Source organism: Planococcus citri, chromosome 4, assembly GCF_950023065.1.
Source record: "Planococcus citri chromosome 4, ihPlaCitr1.1, whole genome shotgun sequence".
Classification (NCBI taxonomy): domain Eukaryota; kingdom Metazoa; phylum Arthropoda; class Insecta; order Hemiptera; family Pseudococcidae; genus Planococcus; species Planococcus citri.
In genome coordinates this window covers 55,768,981-55,795,200 of record NC_088680.1, presented here as the reverse complement: position 1 = coordinate 55,795,200, position 26,220 = coordinate 55,768,981, and the positions used below count along the sequence as shown (strand labels likewise).

General features: G+C 35.6%; 1 protein-coding gene across 1 annotated transcript; it reads left to right on the top strand.

Annotated features, from left to right (window-relative positions):
• The first annotated feature begins 1,060 nt into the window (after positions 1 to 1,060).
• On the top strand, positions 1,061 to 25,213 carry LOC135843168 (signal transducer and activator of transcription 5B-like). Its single transcript, XM_065360949.1, has 12 exons — positions 1,061 to 1,484; positions 1,600 to 1,715; positions 1,870 to 2,051; positions 2,132 to 2,299; positions 7,714 to 7,822; positions 8,296 to 8,444; positions 9,510 to 9,875; positions 9,980 to 10,159; positions 17,125 to 17,252; positions 17,357 to 17,515; positions 18,105 to 18,348; positions 23,578 to 25,213. Exons 1-12 carry the CDS (start codon positions 1,283 to 1,285, stop codon positions 23,696 to 23,698), a joined length of 2,124 nt encoding a protein of 707 aa, XP_065217021.1. The 5' UTR covers positions 1,061 to 1,282; the 3' UTR covers positions 23,699 to 25,213.
• The last annotated feature ends 1,007 nt before the right edge of the window (positions 25,214 to 26,220 follow it).

Here is a 26,220-nt window from a genome sequence, read left to right as displayed (position 1 = left end):
TTTTCAAAAATTCGCCAAAAATCGAAAAATGAACTTGGGCAGCTGAAAATTTGTGTTTGTGGGTTTTAGAACATGCTCTTTCCAAAAATTGCGGTCCCGTTCAAATCGGAGGCGGACACCTCAAGAGGTTCTCTTGTCAGAAAGTAGAACCCTAAAAGTGGTTTTGGATTTTGATGACAATAGCATACATAAATCGACATAGGATTTAAAATAAGTAGGTACCTGCTTTCACTTTCATTTGGGACTGAACTATTTTTCCCAGAGCAGGTTAGCTTATATCACCCCTACAAGAGCATTCTAGGGCTAAATTTTTTTGTAGTCAACGCGTTTAAACTCAAATAATGAAAGCCCCCGCTGAATTTGGTAAAAATCTACTGACCTCTTTTTTTCGTGATTCACCCTAATGTAAAATATTTTCAAATTAGAATATGTTGAGAAGTGATTAATAAAATGTCCCTTAATGGATTTTCCCCCAACAAATCCCATTGATATTTTGATAGATGTTTCACCGGGCAGGTAACTATAGGAACTTGACAGAGGTGCGCCGCGCTAGTGTCGCCTTGTTTATGATTGGCTGATGAAAGGTCCCAGTATAAACATTGGAATGTAATGTTGTGAAAATTGAAGGAAAATTGTTGAAAATTGTTGATAACAACGGGACCTTTCGTTAGTTCCAGTGTTTTTGACTACAATTTCCTAGAGCGCGACAGTTGTCTTGTCAAATCCCTATCGTTGAAACAATTCTGACAAATGATTAGCATTTCTGATTTTCTTTAGGGCAGATTAGTTTTCAAGAACAGATTGCAATAAATTTGATCTCTCGAATTTTTGTAATAATGCCATAAAATTATTGCGACAGTCATTTTCTTATTTTCCGATGAAAAGCCTTATTTTTTCAACAACCGATGATCTTTTCTGAAATGGAGTGATACGAGATTCAAAATCAAAGAGGGGAGCACTGCCCACAAGGAGCTAGAGAAGGGTACTACAGTAGGAGGGACCACTGCCTAATACCTGCACGCTGTAGGTAGGTACTTTTTAACTTGTAGGTATTCGGTATTCATATTTTCATTCATTCGTTTATAACCGCAGCTCGCGTTTGTTCGCTTAGTTCGCTTCCACAATCTCTACCGAGTATACGAGTAATAACCTAGTCGCCGCGAAAATGATATGAATGACGTCACTTTGCCAATTCAGTTGAAAAATTGGATTGTACCTGTAAGACTGAACGTTAGGCTGATAGTGTTTAATACAAGTGTTAGTTTTTTCTGCTGTTACAAAAATGTCACATCAAAACGGGATGGACCAGGAATGCTCTGCTTTCATATTGTACACGTATGCACCGAATCGCGACCAGTGGTACAACAACATAGAGTATGCCCGATTCTGGATCCAACAATTATGGAACCACATCAAATCTTTCAATTCGGATTGGATTAATAAATACTTGGTTTATTTTCAAAAATATTATCAGGAAATTATAGGTATGTTCTCTTGATAGGCATTATTAGGTCTAGTAATATGTACATATTAAAATACCATCTATCTATTATCTGCCATGTATCTATAATATTGTACCTACTTTTGAAATTTCCACAGCACCCGAACTAGCAACCAGCGCGTGGGATCATCTAATTCAAGATTATTACGCTCAAATAAATAACTCCCAACAAGCTCAGCAGCGTTCAGATCAAGATCAACAGTTTTTTTACAAGGTGAGTACTGAGTAACTACCTACTGAGTTGTATAGTAGGTAAAATATAGCGCAGTAGGTACCTATTTAAGATGTATTGAACAGGGTAATAGTAATATTACAAACAGGTAAACGTGTGTGGTTAATTATTGTTCTGGTATCTCTGTGTATTGTAGAGTGAAGAATTAAAGCAATACCTGGGTTTCATCATGGAGAACCTAGAAGGCGCCCATCTGTACGTTAGTAAGTTAATTCACGAATTATATAACACGGAACTGGGCAATTGGAAAAGGAATCAGCAAGCGCACGGAAATGGATACAATTTGGATTGTAGATGTTTAGATTTAATACAATCTTGGTAATTTTCTAACATTTTTGCGATTGTTTTTTTTCTTTTAATGACCATGTATTAATGAAGGATGTATTTTTGTCTCAAAGGTGCAAAGACCTAGTCGAAATATTATCGGAGAATAAGAAGCAGTTCAAGGAAATGAAGCTAGTGGCTGACACGATTGCTCGATATATTGGTGCAATAGAAGTCGTTAATAATGTTATCATCGAATTGGATGGCCAATTCACCAAATTGACACATTCTCTAATGAAAAAGTGAGCGAATTTTTTTAAGTCGATACTCAGGTATTGAGAAATTTTACGAATTTTATTGATAGTTGATCGCTTTAAAGTACATTATATGGTGAATGATTTACATTTATCGGAAAATTATACCAACCTATCTGGGTGTACCTGTAGAGAATTTCGTTCGTCAAATTTTCACTGACTAAATCTTATTGATTTTTCAGAATTTTCGATTTTTTTTTCATGCTTGAATTTTGAGCTCGTACAAAGTGCTCGTGAAAACTTTATTGAAATTACTTCTTCGTCAAAAACCGTATAATTTAAAAGTAAAAGTGAGCTTTTTTTCATCTTGCACTACACAAAGGTTGCCACCGCTGCTCCAAATATAGAAAAAATTAATCTGACCTGAAATTTATTTGATTTTGTTTTGGAACACAATGTGGTCAAAATTGCAACATTGGTTAAAATCGGAGCCAGTTGTATTTCATTTTGCAAGTAGGAAATTCCCTGTTTAGAATATTGACGTAAGAAAGCATCTCTCTTTTCGAACTTTACCCTTCAGGTGACGTAAAAATAAGATTCAATCGTTGGGATTACGATATCGATGACTGCGCTGTCTGCGCTAAAGAATAAGAATCATAAAAATTGTTTCTATATGATTCTATAATTGATAACAAAAAAATAATAATAATCTGTGTATTGCTAGTTCACTTCAAAAGCCAGATTCTTTTTGAAATAGGCAAATTTTTGTCAAAGAGTAAGAAAATCTCAGTAAAGTGCGCTTGAAGTACGATAAACTGGATATTCTTTGATTAATACAAAGTACAAAATTACAAAAATAGCACAAAACGTCATAGGAAAATTTGTTTTTTCAATTACCTACCCGTTTGAAACTTTTTCCTCCTTTGATTTTACGAGTATGTATGAGTAAGATTTCTCGATAAGAGAGAAAAAAATATTTTATTCAAGGGCTCAAGTTTAGACCTGATTGCCTGTTTTTTTCGAACATTCGTTCATTATCTTTCCATCATTTTCATGAAAATAATTACGATTTTAACAAAATTATTTGACCCATATTTTTGAATGATGAGTTTGTTTGGAAAAAAGATCATGGAAGGAGATAATTACTTACTCAAGTGTGGAAAATTTCTCGAGTAAATGTTCAACGAATACCTAGTCAAAGCTACCTACCTACTTACTTATGTTTCTCCATTTACATATTGCATAAACTTACATTCAAATGAGGTACCTACTACCTAAGTACCTACCTATCCCTTTTGAGTGTACGTGATATAAAGCGGGCAAATAGCGGTTTTAAAAAGGAAAAAAATTGGCACATCAATTTTTTCTTCGGAAATTTGTTCGGATGGACCCTCTGAACCACCAAAAAAAAACCGACTCTCCTACCCTTGGAGGAAAATTTTGTAGAGGGCTGAAACCGGTTCCGATTCACGTTTTTTGCATTTTACTATTTTTACTCCGTAAATATTAGGTTTTTGAGAAAAACTACCATGACGAAAAATGTTCCCCTTCAAATTCTCGACAATTTGATACTACGCTCGATACCCATTTCTCAAGGGGGGTGTCCAAAACAAGCGGTGGAAATAGTAGGTGTTTCAAAAAAGGTCAGTCCAATAAATTAATCAAAATTACCACTTAAATCATTCGTTTTCGCTCAAATTTTTTTTACAAAGTCTACACACCCAACTACTAATCAAACTACTATTGGTTTGTCTTCAACCCTCCTCGGGGGTTCGTGAGGGTTGCTTGATTTTTCAAGTAACACACTACTGAATCATATACAGGGTGATTCGGATAAGACCTGAAAAATTAAAACCACGTATTCTACTCATAAATTGGAGTAAAAAATGTTATATACACCACGGACCAAAACCTCTTCATTTCGGAGTTATTGACCTTTGAAGGGGGCCAGCTGTTTTCTTAAAATTGGGCATTTTGGCGTCTCTATCGAAAATTTTTGGGGGGTAGGTGGTGGAAAAAGTGAAGTGAGATCTCAGAAATGTAGAGTATCATTCTTTTCTGTTTTGGTCCATAACTTGATGTTTTGAAGTCAGAAATGTGTTTTATTAGATGAAAAACAATCAAAACTTGAAGTTAAATTAAATTATTTCGAATTTTATTAATTAATGTGGTAGTACTTCTCATTCTACACTCATTAAACTTTAATTTCTCTTTTTTGGTCCATTGGATGCTGAATAATCAAATTTTTCAATTTTGACAAACTCTCCGATTTTTTATAAACAAATGTTTTTGAAGGTTTCCTGTACTCAATTTTCAATTTTAAATACTTTTATGAAAAAAAAAAAAAAAAAAAAAATGCTATTCCTCAATAAAACATGATTTATCTCAACCAATATGCTCACTTTGGCAACATCGCAAAATTTGTCACGATAAATTACGATTTTGTTTCCTAAAAACAATAGAAATTGTTGGCTGGTAAATGATTGCACTTCAAATCAAAGTAGGAAATCGTAACTATGGAGCACTTTTTGATAACACTCTGATGTAACAATGCGTAACACATGAGCGAAATGTAAATGCGGTGTTGCCATATTTTACACAACTTTGATTGCGAATTCTTATTAAGGGTTGGTTTTTTAAAATTTTTGCAAAGGAAATTTTTTCTTAATTCGACGAGTAGAATATGTGGTTTCAATTTTTCAGGTCTTATCCGAATCACCATGTATTTGAAAAACAATTCTGGACGTGCGATATATCGAATACAGTGGAAATCGCTTACAACGAGATTCAAGGGACCGGACATTTTGCTCGTTGTATCCGGTCTCTCGTACTAAAAGATTTTGCATTTATAACGAGTATCTTGTAATAACCGGATATAAAGATCTTCTCATTATAAATGATGCTCGTAACACATGTAGCAAAAAAAATTGCCAATTTTACTACTATTTTTGACTTGTCAAATCGATTGGAAACAGTTTCGAATCATTTTTGAGCAGTTCTAAGAGCCTCCAGCAGCTTTTTAGAAAGTTATGTTTTTCAAAAAATGCCACGAAATCTGTCATGAATTTCAAAATGTTACCAAATTAACCTACGAAGCTGAAATTTGGGATCTAAAGAATGTTTTCTGCATGAACACTCGTTATAAGTGAAAGAAAAAACAATAAAACGAACCAAATTTCAAGAATTTCAGCTCGTACTATCCGGATTCCTCGTTATAAATGAGCTCGTTCTAACAGGTACCATATTGTACATGTTTAAATGGCGTTGTGCTCGGGACCGAGCATTTTGCTCGTTGTATCCAAAATCTCGTACTAACCGATCTCATTATAAGCGATTTCCACTGTAGTATGTTTTAGAGGTCGCTGAAAACGAATATGAACTTATTTTTTGCATACAACCCCTCAAAGCCCCTCTGTGCCTCAAAATAGGGGTGAAAATTTTGAAAAATCGTGAAAAGTCGAGTAATATAGCGAATTGTATGTTTTCAAAGTCGCTGAGCACGAATATGACCTTATTTTTTGGGCCCAACCCCGAACAGCTCCCAACTGCCCCAAAAAAAGACCAAAATTTTGAAAAAATGAGAAAAGTCGAGTGACATATTGAATGGTATGTTTTCGAAATCGCTGAGTACGAATATAAACTTATTTTTTGCATACAACCCCCCAAAGCCTCCTGTGCTCCAAAATGAGGGTCAAAATTTTGAAAAATTGCGAAAAATCGACTGATATATCGAATGGTATGTTTTTTTTTAAAAAACACGAACAACGAACTACAAATTTTCGATGTTTTCTTCCATCAAAAAAAAATTATTTCATTTTGTTTTCGATTGGTAGCCAATAATAAATGAAATCGAAAACTTTACAGGAAAACAATCGAAATGAAAACACTGAGAGAGAAGAAGATTATCTTACCTACTAAAGAAATTGAGGATAATTTTGGAGCGTTAGTAGGACGTTTGAATAGTAAAATGAGTGAAATATTAAAAGTGAGTGTACAGTCGTATTCAGCGATCTTGAAAACATACTATTCGACGTATTACACGTTTTTTGGTGACTTTTCGAAATCTTATCCTATTTAGGGGGCGTAAGGGGATTTTGAGGGATCGTAAGTAAGTGGAGCAGGAAAAAAGTGCATATTCCAGTTCAGTGTTTCGAAAACATACAAATCGATATATCAGTCGACTTTTTACAATTTTTCAAAATTTTGACCCTCATTTTGGGGCACAGAGGGGCTTTGAAGGGCTGTATGCAAAAAATAAGCTCATATTCGTACTCAGCGATTTCGAAAACATACCATTCAATATGTCACTCGACTTTTCACATTTTTTCAAAATTTTGGTCTCTTTTTGGGGTAGTTGGGAGCTGTGCGGGGTTGGGCCCAAAAAATAAGGCCATATTCGTGCTCAGCTACTTTGAAAACATACAATTTGCTATCATTCGACTTTTCACGATTTTTCAAAATTTTGACCCCTATTTTGGGGCACAGAGGGATATTGGAGGGTGGGACCCAAAAAATAAGTTCTTATTCGCACTCGGCGGCCTCGAAAACCTACCATTCGATATATCACTCGATTTTTCACGATTTTTCAAAATGTTGACCCCCTTTTTGGGCACAGAGGGGCTTTGAGGGGTTGTATGCAAAAAATAAGTTCATATTCGTATTCAGCGACCTCGAAAACATACTATTCGATATTGTTTTTCAAATATATGATTCAGTAGTGTGTTACTTGAAAAATCAAGCAACCCTCACGAACCCCCGAGGAGGGTTGAAGACAAACCAATAGTAGTTTGATTAGTAGTTGGATGAGTAGACTTTGTAAAAAAAATTTGAGCGAAAACGAATGATTTTAAGAGGTAATTTTGATTAATTTATTGGACTGACCTTTTTTGAAACACCTACTCTTTCCACCGCTTTTTTTGTACAGCCCCCCCCCCCTGGAGCAATGGGTATCGAGCGTAGTATCAAATTGTCGAGAATTTGAAGGGGAACATTTTTCGTCATGGTAATTTTTCTCAAAAACCTAATATTTACGGATTAAAATGCAAAAAACGTGAATCGGAACCGGTTTCAGCCCTCTAAAAAATTTTCCTCCAGGGGTAGGAGAGTCGGATTTTTTTTGGTGGTTCAGAGGGTCCATCCGAACACATTCCCGAAGAAAAAATGTATGTCTTTTTGCCACTGCTTTTATACGTTATTTTTCCCGCTCTAATACGTCTTTACAATGAATTTTTATCTTTGGGGTTTTCAATTTTTTGAAAATTTTAATTCATCGAATGAACGATTGTTCAAATGAGTGAAATTCATACATACGAGTACGTCAGGTACCATAGGCAAGATATTTTATCGAAAGTTGTAGCCTACATCGTCTCAAAATATGTTAGATTTGATCTACGAATAGGTATGTGTCGATATAGAATTATACATTGCTAACTCATAATTTTCATCTTTTCATTTTTTCGTAGTACTTTTGTACTGGAACTACAGCCACCCCAGGTGTTGAAAACAGGCCACAGATTTTCAGCCAAGATACGTTTATTGAGTTTTGAGGGCATAAAAATGAGTTCTTTACGGGTAAGTTGATCCTGAGAACAATTTGTAAATGTTTAAATATTGCATAGGTAACTTATAAAGAGACTTTTATTTTGAGTGAAGCATTTGAGAATTTTTTTTAAATGATGAAATTTAAAATCCGTGAAATGCTATATACTTTGACATTTTCTAGGAAGTTATAGATAGTGTTACCTATCTGAAAAAAGTCACTCGACTGTAACTCTTTTGGTTTTTTATAAAAATCCATCAAATACTCATTTCGTAGAATTTCATTTTATAAACATTTTCTACTTTTTAAAATTAGTAGGTACTTTAGGCATAGGCATGTTTCAAAATTCTAGATCCACTAAGTCACTATTTATTATCAAGTACATAGGTACATTTATTTTTACATACAACTTTGTTTTGAGATCTTAAAAACTTCCTCACCGACGCTTCTCACTTCTGTAGACATTTTAAAAAATAACCTGATTATTCCTCGTCTCGTTACGCAGGTCAAAGTGTCCATCCTCAATGCACAACAAGGTAATAAACTGCATACTCAAAACGAAATTGAAAAAAATGACGTCAGTGGGGTAATTTTGAATAATACTGGAACGATGAAATACGACCAAGCCAAAAACGAAGTATCTCTCACGTTTGAGTAAGTATAATTATACTTGATTAATTTTTCATTTTATCAATTCGGTTGAGAAAGGAGGCGCGAGGCGTTATAGCCCAACGAATATTATTATGCACCGTGCAGAATGGTTCATTCGAAAAGGTCGCATGAAAATTATTCAATCAAGTCAAGCTTTATACACGTTTATTCCAAATACAGTAAAAGCTCGATAAGGTGTCCGGACGTCCGGAGAGTGGTGATACACACTTCAGATTTGAAAGCAACCGGATACGACTAAAAAAACCGGTTATGTGAAGGTGTGGCCTATCTTGTGGATTGAAGGGGCTACAAATGATTTTTAATTTCGAAAAAATTGCGATGAAAAGATGAATGCGGAAATGAATACTAAGTCGAAAAATAAACAAATTTTGTTATGATCATTTTTTTTTTACTTAAAAATTTAAAAAGTTTTTAAAGCTCAACAATTTTTGATTTGCTAAAAACTTTACAATTTTCGAGCTTTGAAAACTTCTTAAATCAGACAAATTAGTTTTTTTCAGAAAAAATATTTCTGAGGTACCTACATAGGTAGTAGGTACTTATTTTAAGTCAGAGTTCAGAAAAATGTGTACCTACCTGTATTTTTTATCAATATCTTCTCATCACAGAAAACAAATTTTTCGGTTAAAACTTGAAACCAATGTAAGCAGATACTTTCAATACAAAACAGAAATGAATAGAAAAAAATAGCAGAGAATTTAATTTTCTATGTGAATAGGTAGTAGGTACTTGTGGGGTATGATGACTTATTTTTAGTAAGATTTTTTCTACTACCTATTTTGGTGAAAATTGAAAAACCAGAAAAACTCATCTTTATTGGACAATCTCCTGGTGATCTTTCAAACCGACCGGCCCCTCTATTTGTAATTTGGTTTATTCTGATTCGGTGTGTTATTATCATTATTATTATAGGCTCCTCGCCTCGCCTCTGGGCATAGAGGGGTCGACATGTACCAGAGATGATTGTATTAGCTATTGAATCAATAAATTTCAATTTCAATTTCAATTTAGTAGGTACCTAAAGATTTTTCATTTTTTTTTTTTTAGAAAAATGCAATTACAGAGTGTAAAACGATCGGAAAAGACAGATTTAGAATCAGTGACGGACGAAAAATTTACACTCAATTTTACTACGGAATTCGAGATAGAAGGCGAAAGTGGAAACGAAACTGCAAAAGCCTACACTCTATCATTACCTGTAACGGTGGTTGTCCACGGCAACCAAGAACCTAATGCCTGGGCCACCATCTTTTGGGACAATGCTTTTGCTGTGTATCCTCGTGAACTTTTTACTGTACCAAATGAAGTAAACTGGGGAAAATTAGGTACCATGCTAAACATGAAGTTTGCATCTGTCACCGGTAAAGGATTATCAGCCAATAACTTGAAGTACTTGGCTGAAAAATTACTTGGGTGTGTATTTAACGTGTTGCTTTTATTACTCTTCTATTGCTATTGATAAGTAAGTAGGTAGCATCGCAATAATTTGTGAATTGTGTGATTTCTCTACTCTGCAGGGTTCAAGGTAACGGCACTGATGACTACAATTCGATGACAATCTCCTGGAAAAAGTTCTACAAGGAGAAGTCAGTGATATTATTAGAAAACGGAAAGCACAAGTTGATCACGTTTTGGGAATGGCTTTATGCCATCATGAAACTGACCAAAGATCACTTGGAACCGTTTTGGAAAGCTGGGTGAGTGCCAAAATTAGAGTTTATCCTTTTTACTCGTAGTACCTACCTAGCTTCCGAGATGTGCGTGATGCTAACTTTTGAAAACTTGGAAAAAAATTCAGTTGATTTTTTAACCTAATGTCAAACTTTCAAAAAGTTGAGAAAAAAAATTGTCAAGATCCAAAATTTGAAGTAGGTAAAGTTAGGTGTAGTGTATCAATAATTATACCGTATTTTGTCTATAACTTTTAAGAACTTGGAAAAAATCACGATTAAATTCTGACTTGGAATTTGAAAGAAACGAACAATTGGTAGGTAATCATTTTTATGTCGTCAGATTCTTGAAAAATTGGAAGGAGAAAAGTTGGTTAGTTTCAATCAGATTTCACTATAATATTTTCTCTGGCCTTTTTTTGGATGGAGGGGGTGTTTTTACTTTTTATTTGCTATAGATTACACCTTAAAAAAATTTATGGATTTCTGACATTGGAGATGTCAGACAATTGGAAACTTTGAAAAAAGTAGGTAGTATAATTTTCTGAAGATATCAAGTTTTAAACTTGTAAAAAAATTAAAAAATTTGCTGACATTATCTCAAAATTTTAGAAATAACATAGGTACTGATACTTGGCCAGACTTTTCTGTTTAGCTATTTAGAAATCCAAACATTTTCTACATCTACATACATTTTTAATTTAGTAGCATTGTACCTACATCTGTACCCGGGTAATTCTCAAAAAAAAAAGTCATTTTCGATATGCGTAATTTTGAAAAACAAAAATAATTTTTTTTGGAAAATTTCAAGTGGGAATCATTTGTATAGGTGTCCCAGATCCATTTTCTAGTGTTGGCCTCAATTCAATCCCCCCACTGTGGGTCCTGACCCTCTTAAAACAGCGATAATTAGGATTCGACCCTCACAGATGACAGATGTGTAATATCAAATACATACCTATGTCGTTTAATATGTTTTCGAGGTCGTAGAATATTCGAATCTGGACTTTTTTTTGTAGAGGTGGAGGATGAGGCGTGGGGAGGGGGAAAATGTCAAATTTTGCTTATATTAAGTATGGTGTAGTATAGTCTATAGTATGGAGTAATATGGATCGATATGTTTTCGAGGCCGCAAAGTTTGAATCTGGACTTATTTTTTTGGTAGGGGTGGAGGTGAGGCGTGGGGAGCGAGATGCGAGGAAATGTCAAATTTTGCTTGTACTATCGTGTAATATCTCTACTAGCGTGATAAAAGTACACCTGTCTGAAATTTGGCCAGGTCACAAAGGACAAATGAGCATTGGACAAGCCGAAGGACAATCTCAACGTTTTTTTCGTTTCTAGCCTTACATACTGGACATTATTTGATTTTTAACACATAATAAATTTCTACTTATCATGTAGAATAAGGAACTGTCAACACTCTCACTCCACTCCTTACTCCCATCGTCGTTGTGGTTCCTTATCCTTTACAGGACATTGGAAATCGCATTTTTGTGGTACTCTAATAGGGTGAGGCGTATGCCTATTGCCACTGCGATTATTCTAGGGAATCGATGTTGTTTCGAGCTTCCACTAGTAGTTTCCCGTTGCTTTCTAGTGACATCTACACAAGCACCTTGGAGCTAGCCGGGTAGTTTAGAGACCCTGAGCTCCTCAGTGTTGACCTCTATAAACGCTCGAACCAGTTTCAGCTTTTTGATTCTGCTAACAGATGGCGTGCATTATCTGTTAGCTCGGCTAAACTGGTAGTCCCAGGGTACTTGGCGTGTAATGTTGATAATTGCACGAAAGATTTTTTAATTACACGCACAAGCTTGCCTCTGTAGCTGGGTTTGAACCGGGTACCTCGTGAACGGAGGTCCGCGGCTGTACCTACTACGCCACTGAGGGACTTACTCCCATCATTTTTCATCATTTTTCAGGAATTTTGACTCTACAGATATTGAGTGATTGATTATATCCATAAACTAAAGGTGTAAGATGGTAAAAGACGTAAAAGTATATCAGTAATTGATAAAATAGCCTAATATCATTGGCGATAATTATAATGAGAAAAACAGTAAAATAAACAAATAAAAGAATTGAAAATACGTGAGGAACAGCAACATTTTGAAGATGTAATTAGTCACAAAATTAGAAAAAAAAGAGGAGTAAGGAGTTTTGATTTGGCCCTACGATTGGGAAGTCAGCAAAAATCATTAAAAATTGCTCTAAAATTGGCGCAAAAACTGTGAGACAGTTTTCAAATGTGGAAATGTGAAATGTGAGCTTTCTATGAACTTGATATGGTGCAATATGCCTTCACCATTTTGGTGGTTATTATTGGCGAGTTCTCACCAAAGGTACGCGCTCTACAGTCTATTGAGGGAACTGGATGATTATATGATCGGAACTATTATGGCTATTGCTTTACCATGACGAAAATGGTTTTGGTTCAATATTTTTAGTTATTTTTTCCATAAAAATCACTGAAATGAGTAATATTGTAACAAAGGTGCTTATTTATGTGTTCAAAAAATTTTCAGAAAGGAAAAATTATTTGAGGGTACCTATCTTTGAGGATGAAGAACAACCATAGTGAAATTTTTAAATTCTATGTATAGAAGAAAATCCTAAATGACAATCATGTTTGAAGATGAAAATTAGATTCAGATGAAATTGACAATTTCCCAAATTTGCTAAGTAGGTAATCAAAAATTCAAAAAAATGCAAAAAATGTTGAAATTACATTGAAAAAATTATTAATTTTGGACTGAAGATATTTTTAAAATCGACGCCTCATTTTGAAGAATTTCAGAAACGTAATTATTAAATCAATTGAAAAATTCAAATTTTTTAAATATTAGGTAAATTGCCAATTTTGGAAAAATCTTCCCCCAAAGATTCTTCTTGCAAGATTTTTTTGCATATTCTTCTTATCTACAACTTTTTGTAGGGAATTCATTTCCATGTAAAATCAGTAAAATTCTTTCTCATGCAATGTTTTGGAGAACTTAATTAGCATTACTGAATGTATGATCCAAATTCCAAATTGTTTTCATACAATCTTTATTACATGAAAATATTCTTTGAAATCGAAAATGATTTTAGCTTACAAAAATTAAAAATTAAAAATTTTTAAAGAAACAAACAAAAATTAAAAATTAAAAATTTTCTTTGAAAAAAAAATTTGATACCTATTTAGATTTAAACTCGTAATTTTTAATTTAATAATTTGCTATTCAAGTTTAGAATTCTTGTAGTTCTAATTATTTTCCTAAGAAGTGAAAATTAATGATAAAATTTTACAGACAGATTAATTATGAGGGATAGCGAAAACACTGGAAGAGTGAGTACAACTTGCCACAAATGTACTTTACTTACTAATTTCATCGTCATTTTTATCCATGTAGTTGATTGAAGAACAAAATTACCTTTCCTTCTATAAAAGGGTGAACAGCATTGTGGAAATAATTTGACATCAAAGGCATAAGGTGCACCGGGGCAAGTCAGAATGATTTTTCGCAATTTCAACTTTGACGAGCTGTTACTCCCCTTCTAATGAACCGATATGGATCAAATTTATTATGTAGGTTCCCATAAGGGTTCTTAACCTATGGTAAAAATTTGAGCGCGATTGACACAGTAGTTTTTGCTCAGTGGAATAAAATATAAACTGTCCTGACTTACCCCAATTGGGGAGAAGTCAGAACAGGCTAAACTTTGCAGAGGCGTAGATCACAAACCGAGCGTCCTAAAAAAATTGCACAGAAACAAAAATGTAGAGAATTTAATTCTCTTTGAGATCACTCTCATCAGATTTTCACTAGGATGCACGGTTCGTCCGCTATATGCGAAAAACTAAGAAATAGAAAGTCTGTATTTTAGACCAAATTCAAAATAAGTTCAAAACAGCAACAAAATACAATTGAACCAAAGACATCTAAAATGAAACTGAATCGCGAAAATTTTTATGCTGTGATGAAGTAGGGGTAGTACCCTCAAGTCACCTTTAGTGGCACTTTGCCAGATATAAACCTCTAGGCGCTAGAGCAAGTTTTCTAACTTACCCCGAATTCCAACTTCCCTAGGTGCACCTTACAAATTAACATTTATTTCTTCATCAGTTCATCACTTTCATCACTCATTTTGGCGAATTCTTCCAAAAAATGCTTAAAAAACTTGAACCACAATGGTAAAGCAATAGCCATAATCAACTCCGATCATATAATCATCCGTATCTACAAGGTTGACACTAGCGCTCCAAGTTAAAGAGAACTCGCCAATTAGAATGATGTTATGGAAATGTGAAGTCTCATATGATGGAATGATACACATACACTAGAGAGAACTTCTAATAACATGGGAATTATAATAGGTATTAGAGCTGAAAACAGTACTCGCTGACAGCAGGTAACTACTGTACCTGTAATGTAAAGTCTCGCTCCTCGCTAGTAGCTGGTAGCGAGTTGAAAAAATGTTGCACCGGTTCACGATATCATTGTCATCAATCATGTCCAACGTCAATCACACATACAAACGACAGGTGTTGAAGCGTAACTCCTCCCACTTACGCATTATCAAATTTTTTGGGGTGCGTGCGCAGAGCACGTGCAAAAACATTCGGGTTGTACTCGCTATACGCTACTATCTGTATCGGAATCAACCTGATATAACCACTAGCGGGTTTAGCCAGTGTTTTAACCAGATACCAGTTAGCGGGTAGCGTAACCGTTTTCAGCTCTAATAGCCTAATAGGTATGTCTTGAAGGATGTTCTAAGGTCTCTTGGCATCACGCTAAAGGGATTTAGCCGCGATTCTCACTTCCCTATTGACAAAATGATGCTGAAAAGCATGCATAACAGTGCATGATTTTGGACTGGTGTAAAAGCATGCATTACCGTGTTAAAAATATACATTTTCGCATGCTAAACAGAAGCAGTCTAGCAACCAAGTATTTTCTAAAATGCACCACGGAGTAAAAAATTTTTTAAGTCCAAAAATTGATAACATTTATGCAAAAATAACCTCTAGTCTATTTAGCTGCGAGGTGGTCAAGTGAGTTAAACAGTCACACATTGCAGGAACCTGAGATCAATCCCCGCACGCGCCGGAAATTTTTTAATTTTTTTTTATTTTTTCGAAAAAATTATCTATTAAAATGTCTTAAAATTCACAATTAATCAGTAGATAGTATTGCCTGTGAGTTTGAGCAATTTTCCTGCTAAAGTTTCCGCACTTTTTGTACATACTTTTGGTTTACTTTTAAGCATGCTATTCACTGGCTGAATATCATGCGATTTTTTGAAAAAGTCCAAATTCACGCATGAGTGTGATATGCAAAAAAGAATGCATTTTAGCATGTTGTACGCACAATTTTTGTCAATAGGGTTGGTGCCTTGGATTACATTGGGAAGGTACTGAGTGTTAGATGCATTGCGCTATGTATATGCGAGTACGTAGTAAATACTTTTGTCATTCCTACTCCCTTTGGGTAGGTGATGTGTTTTAAATAACTACAGTAATTAATATAGGGATTGATCCCCCACCCCCATATAATGTTACTGTGTTTTGGTCTTTTTGGCTAATTTGGGGTATGCCCGGGTATCCTGAATTAGAGGGTGTGTTTATATTAAGTACCTTGGTTTTAGTAAAAGCAGCCATCATAGCCACTATTATTGGTGTAGGCAACAGAAAGGAGATGGTGAGATGGTCAGCAGTTGGTAAGTAAAGACTTACATGTTGGTGCCTCCACTAAATTAATTATATTATAACTTAATTAATTGATGAAGACTACATCTATAGGTAAATGGACAAAGATCCGCTACCTACCTGACTGGCTTGTGAGTATGCATTTTTGCCTATCTTAAATCATACAGATAATTTAATATTAGTCGTAATGCTGTGTAGTTATATTTTACAGAATTCTGCATGAATTATGGGTCGCGAAAACCATCAATTCAACCTACTTGAGGTATCATATTGGGACGAAGGATAATAAACTTATTATTTATATGACTCGTATGTAAACGTATTCCTCAATAAATATACTTATTTACCACGATAAGAACTGTAACTTGTGTACGACTTTTAATACAGTTTGACCTAGGAAATGGTAACATTTCCACGTTAATGTGTACTGTTAGGCAGGAGCATCATATTAGTCTAATGTCTCTGAGCAATTTTGGTATACGCTAAATCTCCTCCCTAAGGCATTGTTGATGGAAACTCCCTTCATTAGGATGAGTACACTGACACCTACACTCCTCAATGACTTATTCGATGCCTCGTAATTTAACCGTAACAAACTTATAGAGATTGTAATTTGCACAATAATACATGTACATTAGTGTTCTATGATAATGAGAATGTGTCAATTTTTCCAAAAAAAAAATAAATAAAAAAAATAAGGATTTCAGAACACTTTATAACATTCATTTTCAAAAACATGGTGTGAGACAGGCAAGTCGAAGGACATTTGGGGTATAAAATCAAATGTACGCCAATGAAAGGAGAGGCTGAACAGCTCAATATCAAGTGTAAAATGTGAGGGAGGTGATGCTTGTAAGTATGAACCAAAAAAAAATCATGCTAAAACCATTGAGAAATTTGCTGTGGACACAAAATTTACCACTTTTTGAGAATTACCCACCCATAAACGTTACTTTTAGGGATTTTTTGACTTGGTAGCGAATTTTTCTTCAATTTTTTCAGAAAACGAGTGACATTTTTTGTATTTCTGAAATGATAAAATACTATCAATATGTACTTGAGGGTCCAATTTTTCATAATCATAAACAATCTTGCTTTTAGAAATCACTTCAAAATACATTTCTTAATTAATCGAGCAATTCCTAAGTAGCATTTATTTATAAATGGCTCCAACAGTTTTGTAGTTAAATTGATGTCTCGTGGTGAAGTGCCTACAGTCTTGTTAGCTGTGCACTCAGTGGTTTCCTATACTGAAAAGGAGATTTTTCTTGTTTTAATGTGTGTTACTGTGTTACAGGAGAATTCATGGATTTTTGGATAAAAACCAAGTCGAAGGCATGCTTAAAACGTGCCCCAATGGTACATTCGTGTTGAGGTATTCCAATTCTGTTTTAGGGGCGGTACACGTTGCCTGGGTCGGAAAAGGTAATACATTTTGTATTGTTTCTTCTCATCCTATCCTATCCACTTTCATCATATTGTTGAGTAAAACACAATGTGTTGATGGATTTTTTCTCATAACTTTGCAGATACTAATGGGCAGAAACAGGTCACAATGGTGAATCCCTTTAAGTCTAAAGATCTTGAAATTCGTTCGCTATCTGATATATTAGGGAATATGGGATACTTAACTCACCTGTATCCTAATATACCGAAATGCGAAGCATTCAATTGTACGCCAGCTCCTGGTAAGATCTATTTTTCTAGTTTCAGGAATAGGCACATGAAGACCTTGAAAAAAAAATTCAATTGACATTTTTGATATTATGCTAAACTCAGATTTCCTTTCTGCTCAAAAGCTATTGATGTTTTTGTAGGATGCTTCGATCAAAAAGTTTTTGCGTATAAAACGTGTTTTTTTTTCAATTTCCTGAAAAATTCAAATATTAGCGTTGCAATTTTCACTGAAAACTGAGGGTGCGCTTACTTTCAAGTACAAAACACATTATCATGTTGCGTATGTAAATCGAATAAGTAGGTATGTATGTAGAATGAAGTACAAATTCTGAATTGGAATGAAATGAAATATTGAATAGAGTTGTATGGTTGAAATGAAATAGGAACATGGACGTGAACATGAAATTTAGAATTGAAAATTTGAATACTCCCTTGCTGTTTATTGTAAGCGTACCTCGAATTCTAAATGATGGCCTCGATTGCATGCAAATATATTGGCCGCAAACAGAAAATTTTCTGTTCAACTTCGGTGAACAGCATGTGAATGAACAGACTATAATAAATACCTATTACCTAATTTGTAATTTTGTTTGTTTTCAGATTTACCTATCAAAACCCCCCAAGGCTACTGGGGGTTTGATGTAATAATTCGCGTTCGTGGTGTTTCATCTACACCACCGCAAAGCCCACACAGTCTTTCGCCAACACCTGCGCAATTGGTGGAAAATCTAGGGTCAAGTACTTGGCCAGAAGTTGAACCGTCGAACTCACACATCGCCCCATCAACGCAATTGATGTCCGATTTTATATTCACATCAACACTGTCACCAGAATCAAATATTAGGTATTGAAACAGTATGTAGAATGTACCTAACTACCATGTAGCAACTCTTGAGGAAAAAATTAAATTCAGAAGGGTCGAATGATTGAAAAATTGACAAATAAAACCCCCCAACCAAAAAACCTGGATTTTGATACACTACTCGAATTTTTGTGACTTTTTCAAAATTTGATTTCAGTAGCATCTACCTTAGGGGCTGAGTGAAAAAATGACTTATGATTCGTGTTTCTTGACCCAAAAAACCTATATTTTGACATATCACTCGATTTTTTTAAATTTTACAAAATTTCGTTCTGGTGGCACCTCCCCAAGGGCCTCCAAGGGGTCTGTGGGAAAAAAGGACCTCAGATTCGTATTTCTCGACTCGAAAAACCAATATTTTGACATATATCACTCGATTTCTTTCATTTTTTCATACTTTGATTTCCGTCACACCCCACTCCCCCCTCCCCCAAGGGGTCGGCAAAAAAAAGGACATCGGATTCAAATTCCTCGTTGAAAATTACTATAAAATCACTACTTTCAACTCTTGATATGGGTCATAGTTTTGTTGTAGAACGGCATTGTGCGCCTTTTTTTGCCATCCAAGTCGAGTGGTGGGCCGGCCTCACCAACTTCATATGGCTGCTGTTTGTGAAAAACACCGCATGGCGCGCTGCAGTTTACGCCATCGTGCCTAGCAAATGTCAGAGATTGAAATTTTCATAAACTCCTCAAAAATGGCCTATCGCCATCGGTCGATAAACTGTTTCAAACTTTACAAAGGTAGATCGAAAGATCATGCAAACATTTATCACCTGTCAAAATTTCAAGTGCAAAGGGCGTTTTTCGATTTTTGGTGAATTTTTGAAAATCCAATTTAGGCCAAAAATGAGGGAAAAAATCAAAATTTTACCAAATTGACCAAGAAAGCTGAAATTTGGGATATACCCTATTTTCGACATGCCAAATCGATTGGAAACGGTTTCAACCCGTTTTGAGCAGTTCTGGAGCCTCCAGCAAATTTTTGAAACTCGAAATTTCCACAAAATTCCATCAAATTGGAGTTGTAAAGCTAAAATTTATTCTAAAAATTAATTTCAATTGGCTGCGAAGTACTGCAAGTGAATTTCAAGTCGTTTTGGATCCTCCAGCGACTTTTTGAAAATTCCTGAAGCCTCTAGCACCATATTTTAACACCCTCTGAAAACGACTTCTGATGGATTTCAAGTCATTTTAGAGCCTCCGACGACTTTTTTTGAAAAATACTGGAGCCTCCAGTAGATTTTTGAAACTTGAAATTTCCCCAACATTTTATCAAACCAAGATGGAGAGTCGAAATTCATTCTGAAAACTAATTTCAATACGCTACGAAGTTGACTGCTGGTGAATTTCAAGTCGTTTTGGAGCCTCCAGCAACTTTTTGAAAGGTTGTATGACTTTTTTTTTTTGAAAAATTGAAATTTCCTAAAAGTAGCTGGAAGCTTCAAAATCATTTGAAACCACCATGTAGTCCGCGAAGTAAATTTCAGCTTGCCAACTACATTTGATAAATTAATGATGGGGAAATTTCAAGTTTCAAAAATCTACTGGAGGCTCCAGTAATTTTCAAAAAAAGTCGCTGGAGGCCCTAAAATTACTTGATCCCACCTGGAGTCGTCTTCAGAGGATGTTAAAATATGGAGTGTAGAGTTAATTTCAGCTTTCGATCTCCATTTTGATGAAATTTTGTGAAAATTTAAAGTTTCAAAAATTTGCTGGAGGCTTTAGGAATTTTCAAAAAGTCGCTACAGGATCCAAAACCACCTGAAATTCCCCTGCAGTACTTCGTGGCGTATTGAAATTAGTTTTTAGAATAAATTTTAGCTTTACAACTCCAATTTGAAGAAATTTTGTGGGAATTTTCGATTTTCGAAAATCTGCTGGAGGCTCCAGAACTGCTCAAAACGGGTTGAAACCGTTTCCAATCGATTTGGCATGTCAAAAATAGGGTATATCCCAAATTTCAGCTTTCTTTGTAAAGGGTATTCCCGGATAAGATAGGTGAAATGCCCCTGTCCTCGGATTTTTGAAATTTCGATGAAACATTGTTGGGTGCCTTTAAAAAACATGTTGGAGCCAAAAAAATTTCTCCCACCCCACCCCCTTGCCCCCTGGGGCCAAATAACGCTTTTTTCGGGGAAAAAATCATACTTCAACGAGTTTTGAATGAAAATTTTTGAATTTACCCAAAATATGTACGGGACACATGGGTCTATCCACATGAATTTTTTCGAAATTTTTCAGCCCCTCGGGGGGGGGAGATATTGACAAAAGAAAATTTAAAACCGCCGTATCTCCGAACCTAATTCTTGCACACAAAATTTTTTTTCTGTCAAAAATATATCTGCATGAGTACTATGATTGGTATTTTTTTCAAATTTTTTCTCCAGGTGGGTCATCTTCAAAAATTCAAAAAACACTCAAAAATGCATTTTTTGTGTCATGGAACCACCAAAAAAAGCGATATTGCCAGTGATATAATTCTGAAATGTTGCATGCGAGCCTCTAAAAACAATATAAAACCAACCAACCTCTTGAAAACTTGATTTTGGGGCCATAGGCACCCCCTCCCCCCAATTTTGGGGCGAAAGAAGATCGACAATATGGGTATCGTTTTCATATGAATCGAACTTGCTGAACACGAATATGAAGTTAGATTTGCAGTTGGACCCTCCTGAGGGTCACATTGGGGGAGGGGGTTGCCTAAAAATTCGATTTTTCGTGAAAACATGCTTCAAAAAAAAGGTTGATTTTTACCAAATTTAGCAGAAATCGTCATTTTGAGTAGAAAGGTGTCCTAAAAGGAAGATATGGGCCCTCATAGATGGGCCATTATCGAAAAAATCGTGTTTTTCCACTACAGCCTCTAAGTACTCAATTAATTTGAGGAGCAATATTCTAAAACGCCCTATGTCCATTTTCAAAAATTTCATTTCTGATCTGGTAAATTGGCTATTTAGGTGAGTTTAAAACTTTATTTAGGTGGATTTATGATGTAGGAGTGTAGCTATACATTTCATCCACCAGATACCGCTAAAAAAATTCAATAAAAATGGACAAAGTGCGTTTTGGAACACTTTTTATTTTTTGAAAACGCAATTTGAAAAAATGGACTAAGGGCGTTTTGGAATATCGCTCCTCATTTGAAAAAAATAGCCCAGTCCCAAATGAAAGTATTTAAGATTCTGCGTTGATCTATGATATTGCCGTCAAAATCCAAGACCACTTTTAGCGTTCATTGAAAACGTCTAATCTTTGCGCAACCCCCTCCCCTAATGTGACCCTTAGGAGGGTCCAACTGCAAATCTAACTTCATATTCGTGTTCAGCAAGTTCGATTCATATGAAAACGATACCCATATTGTCGATCTTCTTTCGCCCCAAAATTGGGGGGAGGGGGTGCCTATGGCCCCAAAATCAAGTTTTCAAGAGGTTGGTTGGTTTTATATTGTTTTTAGAGGCTCGCATGCAACATTTCAGAATTATATCACTGGCAATATCGCTTTTTTTGGTGGTTCCATGACACAAAAAATGCATTTTTGAGTGTTTTTTGAATTTTTGAAGATGACCCACCTGGAGAAAAAATTTGAAAAAAATACCAATCATAGTACTCATGCAGATATATTTTTGACAGAAAAAAAATTTTGTGTGCAAGAATTAGGTTCGGAGATACGGCGGTTTTAAATTTTCTTTTGTCAATATCTCCCCCCCCCGAGGGGCTGAAAAATTTCGAAAAAATTCATGTGGATAGACCCATGTGTCCCGTACATATTTTGGGTAAATTCAAAAATTTTCATTCAAAACTCGTTGAAGTATGATTTTTTCCCCGAAAAAAGCGTTATTTGGCCCCAGGGGGCAAGGGGGTGGGGTGGGAGAAATTTTTTTGGCTCCAACATGTTTTTTAAAGGCACCCAACAATGTTTCATCGAAATTTCAAAAATCCGAGGACAGGGGCATTTCATCTATCTTATCCGGGAATACCCTTTGGTAAAATTTTGATTTTTTCCCACGATTTTGGCCTAAATTCGATTTTCAAAAATTCACCAAAAATCGAAAAACGCACTTTAGCACTTGAAATTTTGACAGGTGATAAGTTTTTGCATGATCTTTCGACCTACCTTTGTAAAGTTTGAAAAAGTTTGTGCAAGTTCTATGTTAAAACACAAAATCTGCGATTTCGGCTGACCGGTCAATCAAAATGGCCGCCATTTTGTAAGTGAGGCCAACTTTTTTTTTTGGCAAGTTAGCTTTAAAATGTTCCTTAGGATGTCCCCTTTAAGAAAAAAGTTGTGCCGGATGATCGGCGGTGGGGGATGCAATTACTCCTATAGTCATATGCCGGACTAATATATGTAACTTAGTATACACCCCTCGCTCTTGCTGTATTCACCAACATTAGAGTCTAACAACTATAGTACCTAGCTAAGTACATTCTTTGTCGATCGAATTTCAACTTCTGACTCAAAATTTGAGCTTAATAGGTACCTACCTATTAATCATACGTATTTGTGTATCAAGCATTATTAAAAAAAAAATCAACTTGGGAACGTATTTTCCAATTCCTCATCGCGTTAATAAAGTTATTTCTCCTGAACGAGGGTCGAAGCTCGAAAGTGCCTATTTCTAAACGCGAGGGTGGCAAAAGTAGCACTTTCAACCTGAAATTAAGGAAGCATTATTAAAACGTGTTTTTAGGCAGAACAGCTATCCATTTTTTTCGGCAGGCTGTTTTATATTGCTGTAATGCTTCTTTTGACTGTTATTTTCACCAGATTAATCTGTACAGATAGGTTTGTTGCGTCTTTCTGTTTAATATTTTCTTCTCAAAATATCACCAATTTTGAAAACACGAATTTTTGAAATCGGTAAGTGATATTGGCCGAAAAATAATCGGCACCACTTTATTCCTGAATATGCCCCCGGTGGTACTACAGCGAAAAAAAAACGTACTTACTCGTACCTACATACGATATGTAATTTTTTTCAAACCCCCTTTCTCTTTGCGGACCCATATGAGGCACCTCCGGAGCTGATATTTTTTTTTGCAAAATTGCAAGTGAATAAAAAATCAAAATGAAAGTCTCGTCCAATACAATATCTTCCGATACCACCCCCCCCCCCAAACACCTTGATGCTCATGCTAAGCGGGCTATTTTATGTATTTGATTATTTTAGATTAAACTAATGATTGGTTTGTTGTGTTTGTTTGAAGTGCTGGTGTTTGGAATTGCACTGATAATAACGTCATGGATGTCTCGGACGAAACCGGAATAGAAGATGGTACTGTAATGCAACCACCCCTCCACTTTGCGCCAAATCATTTCGACTGCTAGGTAGTTGCACCAGCCAGAGACACTCATAAGTGCACCGCGATCAGAAAAATCTTCATACAGCGATTCTTCTAGCGACTAAACCGGCGCTACTAATCAGTTGAACAGAAGCTATTAACAACCCGTAATCCCTACCTATATGAGGGAGGTAGCAGGTACATACGAGGTGTGATCAACTAGTTCTTGGACAATTGCTCCTATGTCGCGACTATTATAGTTAGGGATTTGCGCGAGGTGGCATTCGATAGCTTAATCCTTCCTCTTTCCAACGAGCTACTGGCGACCTTGTTTGGATGTTTAGTTTACAGTTATACAGGCGGTTGAATGAGGCAGTGACAGTATAGTTTTCGATTTTTTTTTTTTCGTAGTAAACATGGTGATTTTCGAAGAACGCGCAATTTTGTTTTTTGCTCAGGAAATCTTTCACCCAGTGTCTTGAAATGATGAGATTGGCTCCATTGTGATTCAGTGATGAGGGCTACTGTCCATTTTTGGTACCAGAAATTCGCAAAAGGCCACGATTTGATTGCAGATGATGCCATTAGGGGGTGACCTCAAAATGCCCGCTCTCCAGAGCAAATTTCTCGAGTAGGCACTTTAATTCGTTCGAATAGATGTTTAACAATTCGAGAATCATGTTCTTCCGTCAATTTGAGCTATGGGACAGTTCAAAAAATTCTCAAAGACAATTTAGAAACGACCAGGATTTGCATGAAAATGGTTCCGCGGAAACACCTGTTTACAGATGCGCGACCCCACACCCCACGAATACGCGAAGTGCTTCGAAAAATGGATTGTACGATGGAAGAAGGCGGTTGCATCGGAGGGGGAGTATTTTGAGGGTGATCTTAATGTATCAGATAATGTATCTCGTGATATTTTAGAATAAAAACTATTTTTTTGTGTGTTTATAGTTGTTTTTATAAAAATCGAAAAACTTTCCTGAGGTGACCTAATTAAAAGCTCATTAGTTTGGGAACCACTGCATGAAATTGGTTCGTTAACCGCTTGTTGGAAAGAGGAAGGATTAAGCTATCGAATGCCACCTCGCGCAAATCCCTAACTATAATAGTCGCGACATAGGAGCAATTGTCCAAGAACTAGTTGATCACACTTCGTATACAGGGTGCCCAGAAATATCGTGAACTCCAAGCAGATTCTTGTGGATTTATAAATCTGCCAAAATCCGTGTAAAAAGAACACATCTATTGACTATTGAGACCGAAAAAGGAAAATTTGAGGCTCGAATTTTGAAGGAAAAAAAATGAGGGGAGGTACTAATGCTACGTTTAGGGAGGCGCTACTCATTGACCTAGGGGGATCACCGCGCCCCTGATTAGGGTTTTCAAAAAAATTACAAGAGTTTTCCGAAACATTGGAAATATGTACTTTTGTAACTTCAGTGTGTCGAAACATTTTTGTGTGCATATGTAAATAATACTGGTACGTTAATTTCCAACTTTTGGATGTTATTTTTAATGATTCATTCAGTTATAAATATAAATGATTTCATTGTTACCTATGTGTTGGCTTGTTTCATTTTTTTAAAATCGAGTAAGGTAATGTTCATGTGATCTTCAATTCTTCATATATCGTAGGATCTAGAATTTGTTTCATGATTAGAACAGTTGTCTCTAAAACCATTCGAAACCATGTTATTGAAAACTATTTTCACGAAATTCTTCTCAAATAAATTTTATGCCTCGAGTTTTAGCTCAAAAATAGGCTACCTAATTACCAAAAGATTGGATCAGTTTGATGAATCTATAGGAATGAATTGTCCATGCCAAAAACTCCGTATCTGAAATTCCTACCTACTCAGTCTAATTTTTGTTCCTTTTTCTCAATCTTCATTCCATAGAAAAGAGCTCATTTGTTGACTTATTTAGAGCTTGAATTACACATTTTTGAGACCTGAGAACCTTATTGTTCAAATTCAAGAAATGTTCAAAGTTTGAATCAGAAAAATGGATTCCTCCCTGCATGAAGAAACTTTTTTTTTCACTTGTACTTCTCAAAACATGAATTTTTGAAAGCTTTTTGCCCCCGCTTTGCTCAGGCTCGTTTGTTTTTTTTTCAATTTTGAGTTTTTTAAAATACCTCTCAAAATACTGATTTTTGAGAGCTTTTGCCCTCGCTTCGTCAGGACCGATTAATCGAAATTCGAACATGCAAACACAGCAACAGTGTAATTTCAAGTTCGCAAGTTACGAATCTGCGAACAAGGTATGGTTAGTATTCGTAACACTATGAACCTGTATATGAAGCGTTCGCAGGTGCGCAAATTGGCCAGTAAAAATTTTTACTTCGTAACTTGTAAAAATTTTCACTGGCCAATTTGCGAACCTGCGAACGCTTCATATACAGGTTCGAGTGTTGCAACTTGCGACCCTACGAATATAGTACTACCCTCGTTCGCAGGTTCGTAACTTGCGAACTTGAAATTACACCGTTGCTGTGTTCGCATTATCGTACTTTGGACTCCTAAAAATTTTCACTCGCCAATTTGCGAACCTATGAATATA